Here is a 19,280-nt window from a genome sequence, read left to right as displayed (position 1 = left end):
GAGCTAACCTTTGACTTCTGTCAGCTACTCATACACTTGTTTGTTAATGTAGTTATTTGAGTGCCTACTAAACATAAGAATTTGATTGTAATTGCCATGGTGAATATAATGGTGAGATATATACATTCTTATAAGTATAATCCAAGCTGTGTAGCAGGTGCCAAACGAGTAAGTAGACAGTAAATATAGCTATGTTCCAGTGGCTCTTTTATTAGAAACTACAAGAGCAGAAGTAGAACTAATTCTTAAATACATTCCCAATACCATAAAGTTTTAATACGAACTAAATACCTTAGCATCTGTTGTAATTACTTCTACATAGTAGGTGATCAACACCTGCCTCATGAATTGAACTAAAGATAAATATACCAGGAAGAATAGCAATTAGTAGTGAGAAGAGGGGAAGTAAGGCTGGCAGAGTTTGAGTTACACCCAGGGAGAATGAAGAAGAGGTCCCGTCCATGATTAGAGAAGAGACCGAGCAGCATGGAGGGACTTGGGTCAGTAGTCCTGCTGGTGATTAAGTTAGGTCAGGTCCCAGGTAGCGGAGCAGACTGGTCTGGAAGGGACACCGGTACCAGCATGCTCTGACTGTAGGGACCAGGGGTTCCAGCCTGAGTAGTCTCCTAAAGAGAACAAGATTGTGGGGAAGAGAGAAAGTCTCTTTAGCTTCTCATTTCTAAACATAATCTGAAATCGGCTGTCTCAAGCTTTCTTTTTAGGGCTTTCATTTGAGGAAGTCTAGAAGAAAGAGTAGGTTTGGGCTGTGATAATTCCAACCTGTTAAAGCTGTGGCTTTTACATTTTCATAACTACAGATTAAACAAGTTGTGTTACTCACTAGGAACCTTTGTTTTAAAAAAAATTTTTTTTTAAATACTCATTTTTGAGAGAGCACAAGCCCGGGAGGAGCAGAGAGAGAGAGGGGAGACACAGAATCTGAAGCAGGCTCCAGGCTTTGAGCTGTCAGCACAGAGCCCAGCGCGGGGCTCAAACCCACAAATCATGAGATCATGATCTGAGCTGAAGTTGGAAGCCTAACCGACTGAGCCACCCAGGTGCCCCTCACTACATACCTTTGTATTTTGAAAAGCTTGATAGCCATGCTCCTACTGGACTTTGATCCAGCAAAAACAATTGTTATCTAAGGACTATCACTTGAAAAGAATGTTCTGTAGCTTTTTCTTTTTTAATGGTTTTGCTGCATATGTGATTTATTTAAACTTTCAAATTGATTAGCAAGCTTGTTATTACCCTGTCTTCATCCTGCTTTTGTGGTTTGTGACTCTGGGAGAAGCAAGGAGGTCATTTCTCAGTGTTCTGAATAAAGACTGAAGAAATGGTCATCAGAGATCAAGTTAAAGAGCTAAGTGGCCAAACTCCAGCTGTCTCTTGTTACAGTTAGATGATAAACTGCTGTAAGTGGTGACTGAGACACCTATTATCAGAAACCTTAGAACAGGTGAAGATGGAGATGCAAATTTGACCATACAACTATGGGATTCTGAAGGTAGGCAAGAAAGACTCCCTCAAGAATTAATGTTAAAGTCAAAGTGCCTAAACAAAGTGAAGATGGTCTTCAAGGCATCCATGCATATTGATTGACATACCCTAGTGCTTATTCTACCAATGTGCACTTGCTTGCGGTATTGAATTGCAGATGTTTCAGACTGTATGGAAGACTCCTTTGCCAGTAATTCTTGGCAAATTGGGGCAGTTTCACAATTTTTTTCTTAGGCCATTTTGTGGATTTCTTTGAACACAGACTTTGGTATTCTAAGAGACACAACATAGGCTTTTGGGTTTGTAGTGACCTACACATGCCCAAGAGGAGTGTGGGGTCTGTTTCTCTGTTCTGCTTCTAGAAGAAGATCTCATTTTGGCCATTTTGATAACTTCAACATCATTGGCCCTGATAATGATACTTGCTAGTTCTTATGTATGCAGTAGGCTGTTAAGGTTACATCAGGTACATTTCATATTGCTGTTTCTAAAATTATATCCATACTCCTTTTCATCATTCTAACATCAGTTGGAATAGTCATCAAGTGTAGCCTACCTGAAAAAGCAAACTTCCTGGAGAGAATCATTAGACTTGAGTCTTCATTTAATGTTTGTAGGGATTTATTTAACTTTCAGAATGTTTCTAAAAATAATCTAGAGGAGCTTTCATTGGGTGTCTTAGTTCCTACTTTGGGTTTGTTGTTTGAGTACAACTTTGCTAAAATTTTGTGTTGCCTCTTCTTGTTTGTAAAGTTGTCGCTATTGAAAGTGGGATACTAGTTTATTAGCCTTTGCTAATAATTATTCAATTCTTCTTCACAGTCCAAGGCAGACTTACCTTCTGTGGCTCCTTTTATAGGAATGTTACTGATCCTTCTGCTTTACAAGGCTAAGAAAAGATGTATCCTTATCATTGAAGATAAAAGGAAAAAGAAGTCCCCTGGCCTAACAAAGCATTAGTGAATTTTCACTCTGAATGAGGTACTGTGGGAGATTGAAAGAATATCAAAAAATGATGCCTATTTTCAGTTGACTACAGACCATTAAATGCACAGAAATTCAGAGGAAGGTGCCCATTTTTAAAACCCGTTGGTTTGGAAATGATTTAGAGTTGGATTTGAATAGGACACTTTATAATGGTCTCTTAGACAGGGAAGAGCAATAAGAATATTCCTTCTGTAGTGATTGTGATATATTCCAAGTTTATGGAAGGGATCTCAATATAATAGGCAGGCAGTAAATGCTGACACTGTGAATGAATATGTAAATTCCTATCTGGGTCTGATTGATCAGAATCAATACATCTTAAATGTAGCATCTCTGCACTTGGAACTGTACTTGTGTTGCACATCTCCCACTCAAGGCATTACCATTTACCCTGAAACACAGGGTCATCTCTTCCTTTTCTCCTTTTTTCCTTCATTCTTTCCTTTTTAGTCAAATTATTTTCTACAGAAGGTTTCCTGTAATATCTTTTCATCAATCTCCTCTTTATTCCCAGTAATATCACTTTTGTTCTGCCCTATGTTGTTGCTTACCTAAAACTCAACTGGCTTTTGGCCCTTCTGTCCATTTTCCAATCACTATCAGATCAATCTTAAAATCTAACTTTGATTATGTACCTTCCCTGTGACCAGCTTTTTTGTCTTTTGAATAAAGTTTATATTCCTTAGTGAGGTGTTTATTATACTCCCTGACTTCATTCTCCCTTTCCAGTTTTATCTCCTCTTGCTTCTTACACACAGCCGTGCTCCATTCAAACTGGATGACTTGGTATCTCATGAATATGCCTCTGTTCATGTTATTCCTGCAACCTACAAGGAGGCCCACCTCTACTTGATCTCAATTTTGACTATGCTGCTGACCTGGCTCCGACATCACTCTTGCCATGAAGCTTTTGCTAATCACACTTAGCAACCTGTAAGTGAAATTTTCCTCACAATTGTTTGTGTTTCATATTTAGCCAACTTGCCTTGTTTTACAGTTTTCGTGTTTTTGTCACATTCTGTTATAAATCCTTGAACATGAGAATGAAACATATAAACATGATAGTGCAAGCAATATTCAGTTTGATTCTCCCCATGTCTTCCTCATCTCCTGTGTGCTTATTCAGATAAAAGGCTGAAGTACAGAGTAGGCCCCAAACAAATAGTGTGTTTGTTTTATAACACTTCTGAATTATCAGTGGTAATTTCTAGTATCTAGTTGTTTGTACTCCTCTCCAATGATAGGGTGGGCGTAATAATAATAATGAGAAATACTTCTCTAACCTGCTTCTCCCATTTCCTAGCCCTGTAGCAGGCAAATTAATCTTCCTATAGTCCAGTTTCCTCACCTGAAAATTGGAGAGGATAATGTGAATTCTGTCAAATTTTGTGCAAATTGTCAACTCCAAAAAGGAGGCAAAACTGAACAAAATATAAAGGCTTTTTATTTGGATCTCACAATTGAAATTCAGAGAACACAGATTCTGTTAGTAAGCAGAAAAGTGTTCCACTTATGTGGGCAAAGCAAAAGTTTATTCTGAGAAAGAATTGGGTTGATTACATGATTTTGATAGGAAAAAACACACCTGTCAATTGGTGCTAACCAGTTGAGCTGCGTTTGATTACTTTTATTATTGGTGCTATCAAATGAAACTAATCTTAGTATGTTTTAGTCAACTATTCTGTCTTCATAAAGTTCAAACCAACGGTTTTATGGTCCTAATGCCAGTTCTGTTTAGCAGCTACTTATAAAACATTTGCCACTTTGGCCCCAGTTCAAGAATTTACTAGTTAAAAAGGAAAATGGAGCTTCCAAATGGAGTCTCTCACGTTCAGAAATTTTGTGCAATTTCACAGAATTAAATGAGATCATACTTAGAATAGTACCGGCACACGGTACATGTTCAGTGTTAGCTATTTTATCATAGTTGAAGCTTTTGACCCTGAAATAGCTGTTGGTTTGAAATGTTAATCTGATAACTTTGGAGCCTAAAACTCTGAACATTTTCCTCCATGATATTCACTGTCTTACCCATATTATTAGGGAGTTTTTGTTTAGTTTGGCAGCTAATATGACAACCAAAGTTTTCCTCATTTGACCAAACCCAGTATATGAATACCAAGATTTATAAAAGACCTGGTGTGGCATGATGATAGATGGTTTTTATTCACTTTATAAAATAATTGCTAACATGGAATATTTTACTACTGCTTTGAACAGAAATCTCTGCTTAGGAATTCATAATTAAGCTTATATAAATTTAACTTACATACATTTTCATGAACATACTTTACTGATTAGGAGATAAGAAATTGTCTTTCTAGTTACACTTTATCATTAACTTTGTTACCTCAAATAAGACATCTTTCTGCATTTCATTTTTCAAATCTATAAAATGAACATACTCAAATGAGGTTTAACATCTTGCTCAATTCCTTAAGTCTGTGGTTCTGGCATGAAACTCTAGGACCTAACATCATAGGCAAAGGGATGGGGTGATGTGAAGAAGGTTCAGGTTGATGGGAATTAACTACTCATAGCTGCTGCCTTTTCTAATTAAGGCAACAACAAAAATAAGAGCTACTTGAGAGCAGGGACCAAATGCTGTTCTTTGAATTCCCTACAGTGTTTTACTTAAATGCCTTGAATAGAGTTCTCATTAAACATTGAATTAGTTAATCAGCAATATCTATAAAGGTCAAGATCTTCTACTGTGGAACAAGATGATATGTGGGTCTACAGTTCTAGCTCTGTCACCATCTGGGTGACCTTGGTCAAGTTACTTAATCTCTCTAGGCCTAAATTCATGTGGAAAGTGGGGATAATGATGTGAAGGTTAAATGAGTTAATATTAGTAAGATCCTCAGAACAATGCTAACACATAGTAAACTCTATTGTTACTCTATACATACTTGAATGATCTTTAATCTTAAAAGCTGAATGTGCATGAATGGAATTTGGAATATATTTCTCTTACAGCTGTATCTTGGAAGACCTGTTTTTACATGGTAAAATTTATCTAATAGGGATGGGGATGAAGTTATTAAAGTTATCCTTTTTCAAAAAATGAGGGGCATAAAGCATCCTGTCTGATTGCTTGGAATCACAGCATTTTATATAGCCTTGATTGGTTAGACAGAAAGATCCAGAGGTAAAGGGGTAAGACACTTTTTTATAAAGTTGCTTTCCAACCCTCTGGAGGGGGTGATTCTATGATACATTGTTCCAAGAATAAAACTTCTGTCTGCAATTCCAACCTGTTTTGTCAAAACATGAAATTTTGTTAGATACCTAGAGGCTTCATCCCTGAGGACCTGCACATTGTGTATATAAATCTTTATCATTTTAAAATCAAAGTCCACTAAACAATTAACCAGTAAAGTCTTGGTATCTGGAATCTGATTTTTTTCCCCCTCTAGTAAAAGGAGTTGCCATTTAGAAGAAGTCTGCTCCAGGGGCACCTGGGTGGCTCAGTCGGTTAAGCGTCCGACTTCGGCTCAGGTCATGATCTCATGGTTCATGGGTTCGAGCCCCGTGTCAGGCTCTGTGCTGACAGCTAGCTTAGAGCCTGGAGCCTATTTCAGATTCTGTATCTCCCTTTCTCTATGACCCTCCCCTGTTCATGCTGTCTCTCTCTCTCTCTCTCTCTCTCAGAAATAAAACATAAAAAATTAAAAAAAAAAAAAAAAAAAGTAGTCTGCTCCAAAGATTTAAGTAGAGTTATTTACAGGACACCCAAGATTGCTGGGAAAGGAAACACCATGTCTGTCCCTCTTTATTCATATATAGGGTAATTGGGCACTATTGCTCTTGCAGATAGGTAACCTTAGCACCTTGTGGCTTGGCAAAGGCCATTCTTCCCCAACCCTCCTCCTTCTATGGTAAGGTGTCTGGGAAAGTATCGAGGGCATTGGATCTCCCCTCTTTTCTCTTTTGAGGTCTAGCATAATTAGAACTTCCCTCATGGATGGAGAGGCCCCTAGAAAAAGACTGGACTTCCTGCTCTTTTGAGGTAGGTAGCCTGAAGTGTTTTTATTTGAATAAGAAAGAAGATGTGATCTTCTGACTTAACGTTGCTTACATTGATTTTAGCAGCTTTGCCCATTAATGGGGCCATGTTCATTTAAAGGAGGTTTAAAGAGGACTCGTGACATTTTCTGCAGATGCCTGGAAATTTTCATTTGGTTACAAATCAACACTAGTTGCCATGCAGTTAGCAAGAATATCTTAAGATAACTGATAACAAAGAACCCAAAACCTAATTTCTAAAGTTTTTCTGGAGAAAGTGCAGGCCGCATAAAGGAAGTTAGAACCGAAAATTAAAAGGACAAATCTCCAATGCCCAAAGCAGTTTCTGGATCCCGCAGTCAGAGCTAGAGCCTCAAACGGCGCGCTCAGGGCGGACCTATCCCTGATGGAGTCACGCCTCCGTGGGCGGGGCCTCGGGGGTGGGACTTCCTGTCCGGAACATTTTTCACTCACAGGAAGAACCCGGGCACGGATCCTGCCTGTAGCCTGGCGAGTCTGACCTCCAACTTAAGGTAAGTGCTGCGTTCCTGCTACCCCATACCGGCTCTGAGGCGGTCTCCGCCGGCGCTGTGGGCCTGGGGCCGCGGGGCCGCGCTCCGCCGGCGGGAGCGAGTGGGCGCGGTCAGTAGTGCTGGGGTTGGTGCCCGGGGACAGAGGCCGCAGCTGGGGCCGCTGTATCCTTGCGGTGTTGTCCTTAACCCCCGCCGCTGAGGGACAGACCCCACAGTACGTAGCGACCTCACCCGCGGGCTTTCTCCGCACCTTGGTGGCAGCTTATGTAGAATAATTTCCTCTCTTAAATTTTACTGATTCCAAGGCAGCTCAGAGACCCAGGGTCATGTAGTCCCAGTGTAACCCCGTGATCACCTGTGAAGCAGTCGTGCTGCCGAGAACTGGTGACAGACAGGTTGCTGTGATCAGGGCGGAAACAGTTAAAAATGCTTCAGGTATTTGTCTTTAGGAAAATGAAGGTGAATAAAATACGTTCTCTTCGGCCGAGAAATCTGCTCAAAGTAGTTGGTAACCTGAGGCACTTACATAAATAATCAAAACGTATGGAAGATATTCCTAGTGCCCAAAGTGTGATGCACCAAGTTTTATGGGCTCTTCCAAGCTAAGGTCTCGTTCCAGCTTCTCCCTGCATGTTCCTTCCTTAGGAATGCCGCTGAGCTTCAGGACTCAGTCGTTGCCTGCCCGGGTGACTTCTAGAGTATGTCTGCAGGCCACACCTCTTCTGTGAGTTCAGGATCCATACTGTTCAGCTGCCTGATTGATCTCTCCTTTTGGTTTCACAAAGGCTTCTCCTACTCCACTAATTAAACTTTTGATCTCCCCACCTCCTACCCAAATTCCCAAATTGACTCTTTTCTGTTATTCTCTGTTTCAGTAGATGTCACTTTCATCCATTCAGTTGCTCAAGTGGAAAATCCTAGCATCATTGAACTCTTCTTCTTCTTCATACCCCATATCCAAATTTTTGCTAAATGCCCCCAACTTCTCACAGCAAATATCTTTTGATTATCTCAGCTTCTCTATATACGCCCCCCCCCCCCCATTCAAACCAACCATCCAGGCTTCTCTGGACTACTGCGTTCTAAAATCTCCAGTCTACCCAGCAGCCACTCTCCACTCTTCCCTCCACCCTCCAACCTATTATCTTCAGTAGTCATGGTGAAATGATTCTTTACAGCTCTCAAATCAAATTATCTCTAAGGCCCTGATTGGGATGAGCCCCAGTCTCGTTTCTCCCCCCTTTCTTTGAACTTTGAGCTGTCACACTTAAGCCTTTTAGTTACTCTTCATTTACATCCCGTAGTCTGGTCCAGGTAGTTAATGCCTGTTTGTCTTCAGATCTTGATTTAATCATGTCATCAGGGCAACCTTATCTGATACCTAAGGCCGGGTTAAAGCTTTCCTGTTACATGCTTCTCATTGCACTTCTCTTACTTAGCATTTATTACATTTGTGATTTTGCATGTAGTCCATGATTTCTTTTTGTTTTCTTTTTTTGTTTTATTTTTAATAATACCTAGGGGCATCTGGGTGGCTTATTTGGTTAAGTGTCCAACTCTTGGTTTTCATTTAGGTCATGACCGCCTGGTTCGTGGGGTTGAGCCTCACATTGGGTTCTGCACTGACCGTGCAATGCCTGCCTGGGATTCTCTCTCCTTCTCTCTTTGCCTCTCCCCTGCTCATGCTCTCTCTCTCTCTCTCTCTCTCTCTCTCTCTGTCTCTCTATTTAAATAAATGGACTTAAAAATATAGATCTCTCTCCCCACCAGTGAGTAAGTATGAACTGGGCCTGTTTTCCCTCACAGTGATAACGGCATATAATAAGTATTCAGCAAGTGGCTATCTAATGATTAAATAATGAATTCTGGATAGAGAATCCCTAGAAGGAAGGGTAGCTTTTGAATTGGACATTGTAGGATTGGTGGGAGATCTATCCATGACGTTAGAAGGTGGAGATAAGAGTGGCTTGAGCAGTTTCTGCCAAGAAAGCAGATGCATTGTGAGAACATCTAGATCTATTAATCCTGGAAGACAAGAATAGGAGTAAGAATGGAAAAAAAAAAAAGTTCAGAAGCAATTCTTGAGACACTCTAAGCAGTTACTTTTATGACTCAAAGTGACTTCCCTTTTGTATTAAAAAAAAAAAAAGTTGTTACATCAGGAAGAAAAAGGAACTACAAGCAGAAACCGCTGACTGTATCTGTCCTTTGCCCTTCCCTACTCTCTTCTCTTTCCTACACTGTGAGCACCAAGGTAGGGAATTCCGAGTAGTCTTTAAGGTAAAACTCTGTGTCCGTTATTCTCAGTTATAAAGGTGACAAAATTAGGGTTGCTTTATAAATGAATCCACATTTTTCTGAGTCTGACCCTTTGAAAAGCTTCACTGTCCTAGGTACCAATTTCAGAGTATGGTCAAGCCAGTGGTGAGTTATTTCGGTGTTCTTTTCAGGAGCCAGTGGAAAGCTGGACAGTTAGAAGACAAAAGTATGTTGTCTTTTTCTGGGAAATTTCTTACTTTAATATTTATTTTAGTCCTAGAATTTTCTTTTCCTCACATGTAATAGAAAGATCAGAGGACTTTAAAATCAGTACTGAGTTCAACTTCTGACTGTATCATCTGCCCATATAACCTTGGACAAATTATCATCTCTGAGCTTTAAGTTCTTCATCTTTACAACCTCATTAAAAAAAAACTCACGTAAAACACCAAATTACCTGATGTTCATTAATACATGTACCTTCTGTGCCTTCCTTTCAGAGCTTCTTTAATTTCAGTATTCCCAATGTTCTTTTTCAGTTTATTCTCCATTCAAGCATGCACCTATCTTCTAAAATACTTACGTGCTTCTGGGGCGCCTGGGTGGCTGTTTGGTTAAGCGTATGACTTCAGCTCAGGTCATGATCTCCCAGTTCTTGGGTTTGAGCCCCACATCAGCCTCTGGGAGCTCGGAGCCTGGAGCCTGTTTCAGGTTCTGTGTCTTCCTCTCTCTCTCTGCCCCTCCCCCACTCATACTCTGTTTATCTCTGTCTCAAAAATAAACTATAAAAAAATTTAAAAAATACTTACATGCTTTTCTCCATCCCCCAGTGTTATTTTTTAATTTATTTTTTAAGCTTTATTTTTAGAGCTCGAGAAGGGGGTGAGGGGTGAGAGAGAGAGAGAATATGAGAATCTTAAACAGTCTCCACACTAAGTGCAGAGCCGGACACAGGGCTCAATCCCATGACCCTAGGACCAAGACCTGAGCTGAAATCAAGAGCCAGAACACTCAGCTGACTGAGCCACCCAGGTGCCCCTAGTTGTTTTTTGTCTTTTGTTTAAGTGTGATGTTTTGGGTACTTTGGGAAAAATATTTTTTGTTATGTAAATGTTTCTACGATGGAAGTGATTGAGGTAAAGAATATTTTTTAATGGACCTTGAGTGAATCTTGAAGAATATTGAACTCTGAGATCTGGAAGAGGGCAAATCCAAAATGAAAGTATTTTGCTAACTGAGATGTTTTTGCGAACTAACGGTTCTGTAATTAAGACTTAGGGATTTCTGGCTGCTTTGTCCTGACTTGTGTTAACTCTGCTCAGAAGATGGCTGATCCTTGGCAGGAATGCATGGATTATGCAGTGACCCTAGCAAGACAAGCAGGAGAGGTATGTACTGAAGTCGGCTGTTGTGTGCTGGAGGTGGACAGCATGGAGTTGTCTTGTGAAATAAAATCTGTATTTGATCTGCCTCTGTTTTCATCTTAACTAAACATTTTAAATTCTGATTTTATGTCACTAAACTTTTTGTGATGACAATTGTGAATCTGAAATAGGATATAGGATTTTATGATTTTCTACCTAGAAGATCATAACCACTAAAGGTTTGTTTTGTATACATTGTGGTAAGACATTTTTTAGAGCACCATTTAAGACTAGATTGAATGTTTTAAACCATTTCTGTATTTCATCTTTTAGTTTAAGATGACATACTTTCTATTTGCTTATCAAAAAAAATCTTTTCAGGTGGTTCGTGAAGCTATAAAAAATGAAATGAATGTTATGGTTAAAAGTTCTCCAGCTGATTTGGTAACGGCTACTGACCAAAAAATTGAAAAAATGCTTCTCTCTTCCATAAAGGAAAAGTATCCATCTCACAGGTATTTTTTTTGTTTTTGTTTCACATGATAAATTAATAAATTAACCCCTAGGTTGGATAGAGTCCATGCACTAGACAAAAATTTTGAATCTAGACACAGAAATTGACTTTAGTTAAGCTGAAAAGGAATTTATTTGGAGGGTGGTGGGCAGCTCAGGAACCTTGAGATCTGGGCTTAGGCAGAAACCAGGAAGGAAGACAGAGCTGAGATGCCTCAGGAACCATTGCATCACATGCCACCAGTAGCCTCATTATTGACTCTGCTAGCTTTGGTTGTCTTTTTACCTCATTATGTTAAGATTACAAATCCTGGGGAGGAACATCTTGCTGAACTCAGGTTGTTTGCCCAAGCTCAAGCTGCCAGGAAGTAGCAAATGGGATATTTGGAGTCCTTCACAGTAAGAGTAGTGTTTGGATGCTGGGAAGCTAATGTGACAAATGTCTGCCATAGGCATGATTTAGAAGTTGAGTTTTATTCTCTATATTGCAAACTTTTTTACGTGGTGCAGTGGTGGTAACTTTAACAAATTTGAGAGAAAATACCAAAATCAGGGCTCTCTTACACACGTAGACATATTGCAGAAACACCATCACTTTAAAGTTTTTTTTATTGAGAAAGAGAGAGAGAGAGAGACACTGAGTGTGAGCAGGGGAGGGGCAGAGAGAGAGGGAGACACAGAATCTGAAGCAGGCTCCAGGCTGTCAGCACAGAGCCAGACGTGGGGCTTAAACCCGTGAACTGTGAGATCATGACCCAGGCCAAAGTCAGATGCTTAACCGACTGAGTCACCCACACACCCCACCACTTTAAAGTTTTAACATCATCATTCTCTATTTAACATCTTGGCCATGCCATTGGCTATCCCTGGTGTTTTAGCCATTGAGAAGAAAAAATGTTTTAAGCTGTGGCTAAATATACTTCCACTCAATGAAAAGGTTTACAGCTAAGTGAAAAAGGGATAGAAGAAAACCATAATGATTATAGGACAGTTCAGTGTTGAATAAAGGAAATAATATAATGAATAAAGGGGAAAAAAGCCAATGAACTCAGACACCATTTACAAAATTCACCCGAGATTTATTACATAGCATGTTTAAGGAAGGCATGCAGATACAGTAATTTTGGTGGGCAATTTGCTTTCTCATTGACTTATGTAATGGTCTCTGTTATCTATTGCTGCATGGCTAATTGTCCTAAAAACTTTGAGGCTCTAGACAAGCATTTATTATCTGACTTTGGTGGAGTCAGTAACAAGGGAGTAGCTTGGCTGCATGCTTCTGGTCAGGGTCTCTTAAAGTTGTAGTCAAACTGTCAGTCGAGGCTGCAGGCATTTCAAGACTCAACCAGGGCTAAAGGATAAGTTCACTTATGTGATTGTTGGTGACTGCAGTTCTTCATGGGCTGTCTGCTAGCAGCTTTCCATAGTTCTTACCATGTGGGCCTCTCTACAGAGCACCTCATAACATGGTGGCTGCCTCCCCCACCCTGGAGCAAGAGCAGGAAGGGAGAGAGGGAGAAAACATAAGATGGAAACCACAGTACCATTTTGTGAACGAGTCTTCATAGTTGCATATTATAACTTCTCCTTTGTTCTATTGGTTAGAGGAGAGTCACTCAATTCAAATTCACACTCAAAGCAAGGGGTGTTAGGTTTTCCTCATAGGAGAGCATGAGAGAGTTTGTAGACTTATTTTTAAAACCACATTTCTTTAAGTCCTCATCTGCAGGAAATGTGTGTGCACACATGTGTGTGCCTTTATTTATCCTAGTATTCCATTTGAAGATTTTGTATTTTATTTTTCACATGACCTTGCTCCAGGAGAAATAAGCTTTTCTCACTTCACCAGTCTGAAGAAAGAGGGAACAACAGTGGAAAAGTGGTACATGGACTTTTGTTATGTATTATAATAGTCTCTGAATCTAAGAAAATGTTAAGGTTTGAAAATTGTTGAGAGCAGTGTAAAGATTCGGAATTTGTCCTTCTTGGTTTTAGTTTCATTGGTGAGGAGTCTGTGGCAGCTGGGGAGAAAAGTGTCTTAACTGACAGCCCTACGTGGATCATTGACCCTATTGATGGAACAACTAATTTTGTACATAGGTATGTTTTTAAACTGTTAATATTATGTTTCTGTACCAACTGAATGGCCCTTTAGGGTGTTCTGTTCACAGACCTAGATGCTTTAGAGAATTGTGTAATTTGTAGAGTGAAATGTATTATGCAGAATTTTCGTCAGATATGGAAGAAGTGATGAAATATTCATGTCACAGACTTGTGCAGTGAAGTGCCCTGTTCACCGTTCTTTTTCTCACTGTTGGAGCCATATAAAATGTAAACAAGCAACATTGCTGCTTTCAGATTAAGGAACTAGCGGGGTCAGTTTGGTTGGGGTCATATAAAATGTTGTCTAGAGAGAGTAGGCTCAATCCAGGAGAGAAAACTGTTAAAAAGAGCATGGGTTTTATGATCAACAGCCTTGGGTTTGAATTCAGATGCCTTTTTTTCTTTTTTTTTTTTTTTTTTAAATTCATTTATTTTGAGAGAGTCCGTGTGTGTATATGTATGAGCATGGGGAGGGGCAGAGACAGGAGAGAGAGAATCTCAAGCTGACAGCACGGAGCCCAGTGCAGAGCTCCATCCCACAAACTGTGAGATCATGATCTGTGCTGAAATCAAGAGTGGGATGCTTAACCGACTGAGCCACCTAGGTGCCCCCATATGTCCTTTTATAGGCTTTGTGACCTTGGGCAAGCTGTTTAATCTTCCAAAGTTTCAGTTATTGTTGTTTAATGTATAAAATGGGCATATTAATGGTACCTGCCTCATAGAACAGTTTGTCCTTGATATTCAGTGAGTAGTACTTTGAACTTAGTGTAGTGCCTGGTACAAAGTAAGTTTGTATCTCTGTATATTAGCACTAAAAGAAAGCTCGGGGGAATTGCCAGGGACAATTAAAATGGGTAGCCTAGTTTGGTGGGCTTACACATACATAGATGTTATATTTGAAGTTGCCATGTAGGTGTATGAATCTTTACAATACTGAATTGTTAAAGTCTATAAATCTAAGATCTAGAATCTGTATGTGGAGTGTTACTGTGATAGGATATGATCTATAGAAGACTATAATACAGAGGGTATATACTATGATCCCATTTTTGTTCAAATGAAAACCTTATTAAATATTAAACTTTTTCTTTTTTAAAAAAAATTTTAATGTTTTATTTATTCCTGAGAGAGAGAGAGCGCGTGCGCACGCTATTTTCAGTAGTTGAACACATTTTCTCTTATTTTCTTCATCTTGATTCTGGGCTAGATATTACAGCCTATGTGTTCAAAGCTGTCATGTAGCCACAGCAATGGACTGTGGCTAACAGTTTACTTTTCAGATGTGAAGCTCCAAGTTTGGTGTTAAAGACAAGAAACAATTTATTCTGTATAATTGAATACCCATATTTATAGGTCCTCACTGTGGGAGAAATGACCAAAAAAGACTTTTCTTTTTAACCATGGTGAATTAAAGTTTTTCTGAATTTGTTTATATGTTTTGAAGAATTATTTTATATAGTTACTGTATTCGTGGCTTTTGACATTCCAGAGATCTAAAATGGCAGGCAGTGCAAGGTGTCCTTCCCACTTCTGACCCCAGTTTCTCAGATCCAGTTTCTGGAGGTGGCCACTGTTACTACATTCTTGTGAATTCTTGCAGTGATGTTTCATGCCAATAGCAGCATCCTGTATGTATATATGTATGTATGTATACACCTCTCCCCATACCTTCCACTATGTACACAAAGGTTGCATACTACTCATGCTGTTCTGGGGGAGGAGACTATTTATATGAAAAAGTATGTAGTCAATCATGTTATGAAAAAACATGTTTATTTAAAGTAATTTTTATCTTGATAAATATGTATATGTTTTTTTAAGGTTTCCTTTTGTAGCTGTCTCGATTGGCTTTACTGTAAATAAAAAGGTATGCTTTTTAAATTTATGATGGGTAAAATGCCTTGCTCTCATTTTTTGAGAAAGAGTAAATGTGTCTCTGTAATAAATTTAGGTTTGTCTCTACATTCAGTTTATATAGCTACATTATTTCAAAATAAGCTATAGAAGTGTTAAAATTGGCATGATACCTTTTCCAGAGAGAATAAAATTTTAATGTTTTCTGAGAATTTAAAAAAACTTTGCAAGTTACTGAAAAACAATTCAGTATTTAATCGCCGTCATATATGTGTGATAGAGTCAGATGTGATAGGAGTTGATATGTGATCTAAAATGCTTAATGGAAGAGGTAGGATTTGAGCTAGGAATATGAATGCCTTAATACGTGTCAGTGAAGGGAGACTTTGAAAGACCAGAAAGTGGTGGGGGCCAGAGCATGGTTGGAAAATGCCAAGTGTGTCCAGGAACTCAATTACTTGCTGTATCCAAAACCCACTAGGGTATAATCTCTAGCTATTGCATTTCCTTGTTGCTTGCTATTTGATCAAACAGCGATGTGTACTAACATCTTCTCCAAGGAGCTTGTTATAAATTTGACCAGCCCGTATACAAGAGACTCAGGAAATCTGTGAAAATAAAAACGCATCTTGGGCACAGGGTGTATTACTTAGTGAGAACATCTAAAAGGAGCTAAAGGAGCCTTGAGCATATAATCACCCTTGGGCTGTGTGCTGTCCCTGCCACTGAACTAGCTCACACTTCATGCAAAAGTTAGATGTGTGAACAGATACATATGTGCTGGGACTATGGAAAAAATGCTGTGAGAACCTGAAGAAGGTATATCCAGTTCTGCCTAGAGTGCTTTGAGGAGGTCTTTGTAACAGAAGGGGTCTTAGAATTCAGTCATGTGAGTTTGGTCTTAGCAACTTAGGAGTTTGCTAGATAAGAAAAAGAGGAAAGAATTTAAATCAGAACAGCTTGGAGAAGAGCATGATGTGTGTGGGGAATGATGCTCATCATGAGTGAAGCTCTGAAAGTGGCAGGAGCAGAATCGATGAGGTGAGTTAGGTGTGGTTTTGTTGTGAGGCACTGTGGCCTGTCTGTGTCAGAATAGTTAGACTTTGTTTTAAGGCAGTAGGAAACCAGTAGGGGTTTTAAAGTACAGAGTGACAGATAATTTCAGCAATGTAGAGATCATACCTGAGGGGTGGAGTGGGTGATTCTGAGCTAAGATGTGATAGTGAGGATGGCTGAGGAAATGCCAAAATCAAGAAGTACTTTCAAGATAGAATTTGAACAAGGAGACACATGGGGGAGGAATGAGGTGTGATCAGGTAATGAGTGATTTTTGGCCTCTTTGGCTGAAGTTGCTGCAAGACTAACTGAAATCTAGGTTCTCACCTCTGATAATGGGGTTATATAAGTGCATAGGCCAAAGTGAAAGGTGGTAGTTGAATTTTTGGACTGGAAAGACTAAACCTATAAGAATATAGAGAACTAAATGGGAAATGGAAGAGTGAACAACTCCTGAGCCACATGACTTTTAAGGGTTGGACAGAGAACAGAGTCCTTAAAAATAAAGGTGACCCCAAGATTAGAGAGTGAAATAGGACTAAAAAAAGTGACCCCCAGATAGATTAGGGAGTGAATTAGGACTAAGAGTACTGCCAGAAACCTGGAGTTCCTGGATTACGTAATGAAGAAGTGTTGAAAATTGTCAGCAGTCTCCACTTCTTCAGGAAAGGCATTTGGTCAGTAGGAGTTCATGGGTAATTTCTTTCCAAGAAGTTTCAGAGGAATGCAGGACCAAGGCAGAAGACTAATTGTAATTTTTATTACAAGAAGAATAAGAGGCAAAGTGTAGACTGCCCTTTGGCAGTTAAGAGAAAAGGAGAAGATAATATTTTGAAAGTTGTGTAAGGGAGGTAGAAATTTGGTGTGAAAGTACACCATGGTGGAAATCTGAGAGAGGAGGAATCAGTTGATGAAAGAGTTTTTACAGAAGCTTGAGAGGGTAGGAATCCTAATACAGAAGGAAGTACTCACCTTACAAAGTAGGAAGTATTTGTCTTTATCTGAGGCAGGAGGGGCCAGAGGGCAAGAGGTGAAGGTGGGTGCTCTTAATGAGAAATAGATGGGACAAGAGTCAAGGATTCAAGTCTGAGGACCTCTTTCTTCTGTTTAAGCTGGAGATTAGCATTTTTAAGTATTCTACAGTAGTTATTTGAAAACATTCTTAATATGCCAAACATTCTTGCCACTGCCTTAGAAAAGTATTGATTTAATGAAGAAAAACACCCAGTTTGGTAAAGTAAACTTTTTTCCTTCTGCAGATGGAATTTGGAGTTGTATACAGTTGCCTGGAGGATAAGATGTATACAGGCAGGAAAGGAAAGGGAGCCTTTTGTAATGGTCAAAAACTACAGGTTTCACAACAAGAAGGTAGGTGTGTCCCCTCATTTTTGATGTGATTGAGATTATATACACGTTATGGTACACATGTTATGTAGAGTTCAGTCAGTTAAAAGATTCATCAGTTGTGTATACTTTTCCTACTACTTAATTTCCACTGCTGTTTTGAATGTGGTAGTAGAAGGAAAGATCACAAGTATAGTCCAGAAACCCCTTCAGCCCCAGCAGCTTACTAAGTGCTGGGGATAGGAAGACAAGTAAGAAGGGCTCCCCACCGCCATGCATTCACGGCTCATGGTTTCAGCAACTACATCTCAAATTCTTTGTCAGATTCCTCTGATCTGATGCCTCTGAGACCAGTTGTCAGACCATAAATCTGAGGGAATGCAAGTCTGTTAAAGTTGGGAATCGTTAAAAATGACACATACATTTTTATGACCTTGATGATTGGCGTTTTGTCTTTAATGTGACTGCTCATTGAGTTGATGAGTCCCCTTTTCCCTGTGAACCATGTCCAGCATTTCCCACAGTGTGTACCTGAGGTTCTTTCAAGTGCAGCAGGAGCTTAGATGCTCGCAAGTCAGTCAAAGTTCAGAATCCCCCTCTACTTGCAAAATTTTTCTCCTCAGACACTTAATTTGAGAGCAGATTTTTAGTTCATTCAGTTCAGTTTATTTGAACTCTAAGATCCCGAAGATTGGAAGAGCGTCCTGATTTTTCAAGATGTGAACATGTGAAAAAAGTGCATCTTAGAATCAAAGTCATATAGTCGCTTTCATAGAAACTAAATCTTTCCCTTTTTATAATCTTTTTATGTTTTATAATTTGTAATTAGCTTATGTGATATTAGAGGAAACAACAGTAAACACATTCAGAACAAGCTGGTAAGCATATGTGTCCATTGGTGGGAGATGAAATAGGGTATTCTAGGGAGCCCATTAACCAAGAGGGTTGAGTATGTCATGAGCTTCAGTCATGTTGCTTCAAAGAGGGAATGGAATAGAAAGTATTGGATCATCTGTCAAGTTAGTAAAGGTCACCACTGACCTTTTGTTTTATTTCAAATTTATATTTAAATTATTTCATTTCCAAATTCTTTTCAAATACTTAGGTATTTGCTTGCTTCCCACAACAGATATCATGCATGCAAGCAAATTGGTTATATTCTACACTTTTGGGGGATGATCTAAGAAGCAGATTCTTTTGATGATTATAAGAACAACCACTTTGAGGATAATAAATTTATCAGAATTTTAAATACTTCAAGGCTTATTAGAAAGAAATTTGATACAACTAGGGAGAGGGATGAAAATATCCTATTTTGATCTAAATTATAAGTATCACATTTTTAATAAGAATTCTTATTAAATTCTAGTGACTATTTAAAACATTCTCTTTCAGATATTACCAAATCACTCTTGGTGACAGAGTTTGGCTCTTCTAGAACACCAGAGACTGTGAAAATTATTCTTTCTAATCTGGAAAGGCTTTTGTGTATTCCCATTCATGGGTAAGCTCTTTTCATTTCTTCCCTGAAGTTCCAGAGAATTTAACATTTAGAGAATGAATTTTCCTTAAAAAATTTTAACATTTTTTATTTTTGAGAGACAGAGAAACAGAGTGCAAGTGGGGGTGGGCAGAGAGAGGAAGAGACAGAATCCAAACCAGACTCCAAGCTCTGAGCTGTCTGCACAGAGCCTAACGTGGAGCTCAAAGTCACGAACTGTGAGATCATGACATGAGCCGAAGTCAGATGCTT

General features: G+C 39.2%; 2 protein-coding genes across 5 annotated transcripts in view; both read left to right on the top strand.

The window, feature by feature from the left end:
* Window positions 1-461: 461 nt before the first annotated feature.
* Window positions 462-2,478, top strand: SLC10A5 (solute carrier family 10 member 5). The gene is given in 10 exon segments (XM_039223246.1): window positions 462-500; window positions 1,240-1,628; window positions 1,630-1,792; window positions 1,795-1,851; window positions 1,853-1,963; window positions 1,966-2,093; window positions 2,095-2,150; window positions 2,153-2,227; window positions 2,230-2,320; window positions 2,322-2,478. Coding segments are annotated over 10 exon segments (1,251 nt in total). The 3' UTR covers window positions 2,464-2,478.
* An 860-nt stretch (window positions 2,479-3,338) lies between these two features.
* The window catches only part of IMPA1 (inositol monophosphatase 1), a 32,028-nt gene continuing 16,086 nt past the window's right edge, over window positions 3,339-19,280 (top strand). Inside the window, exons 1-8 of one of the 4 annotated variants that reach the window (XM_039223241.1) lie at window positions 3,339-3,423; window positions 6,975-7,031; window positions 10,563-10,678; window positions 11,036-11,169; window positions 13,163-13,267; window positions 15,095-15,140; window positions 17,443-17,551; window positions 18,923-19,031. In XM_039223241.1, coding sequence (XP_039079172.1) covers window positions 10,616-10,678; window positions 11,036-11,169; window positions 13,163-13,267; window positions 15,095-15,140; window positions 17,443-17,551; window positions 18,923-19,031 — 566 coding nt within the window. In that variant the 5' untranslated portion in view covers window positions 3,339-3,423; window positions 6,975-7,031; window positions 10,563-10,615. Of the gene's footprint in view, window positions 3,424-6,537; window positions 7,032-10,562; window positions 10,679-11,035; window positions 11,170-13,162; window positions 13,268-15,094; window positions 15,141-17,442; window positions 17,552-18,922; window positions 19,032-19,280 lie in introns of those variants that run through there. The other 3 variants (XM_039223242.1, XM_039223245.1, XM_039223243.1) reach the window with 3 other exon arrangements.

This window comes from Hyaena hyaena, unplaced genomic scaffold (genome assembly GCF_003009895.1).
Source record: "Hyaena hyaena isolate Hyena2069 unplaced genomic scaffold, ASM300989v1 scaffold_1308, whole genome shotgun sequence".
NCBI classification, from domain to species: Eukaryota; Metazoa; Chordata; class Mammalia; order Carnivora; family Hyaenidae; genus Hyaena; species Hyaena hyaena.
This window is presented reverse-complemented; position numbering and strand designations above follow the sequence as displayed.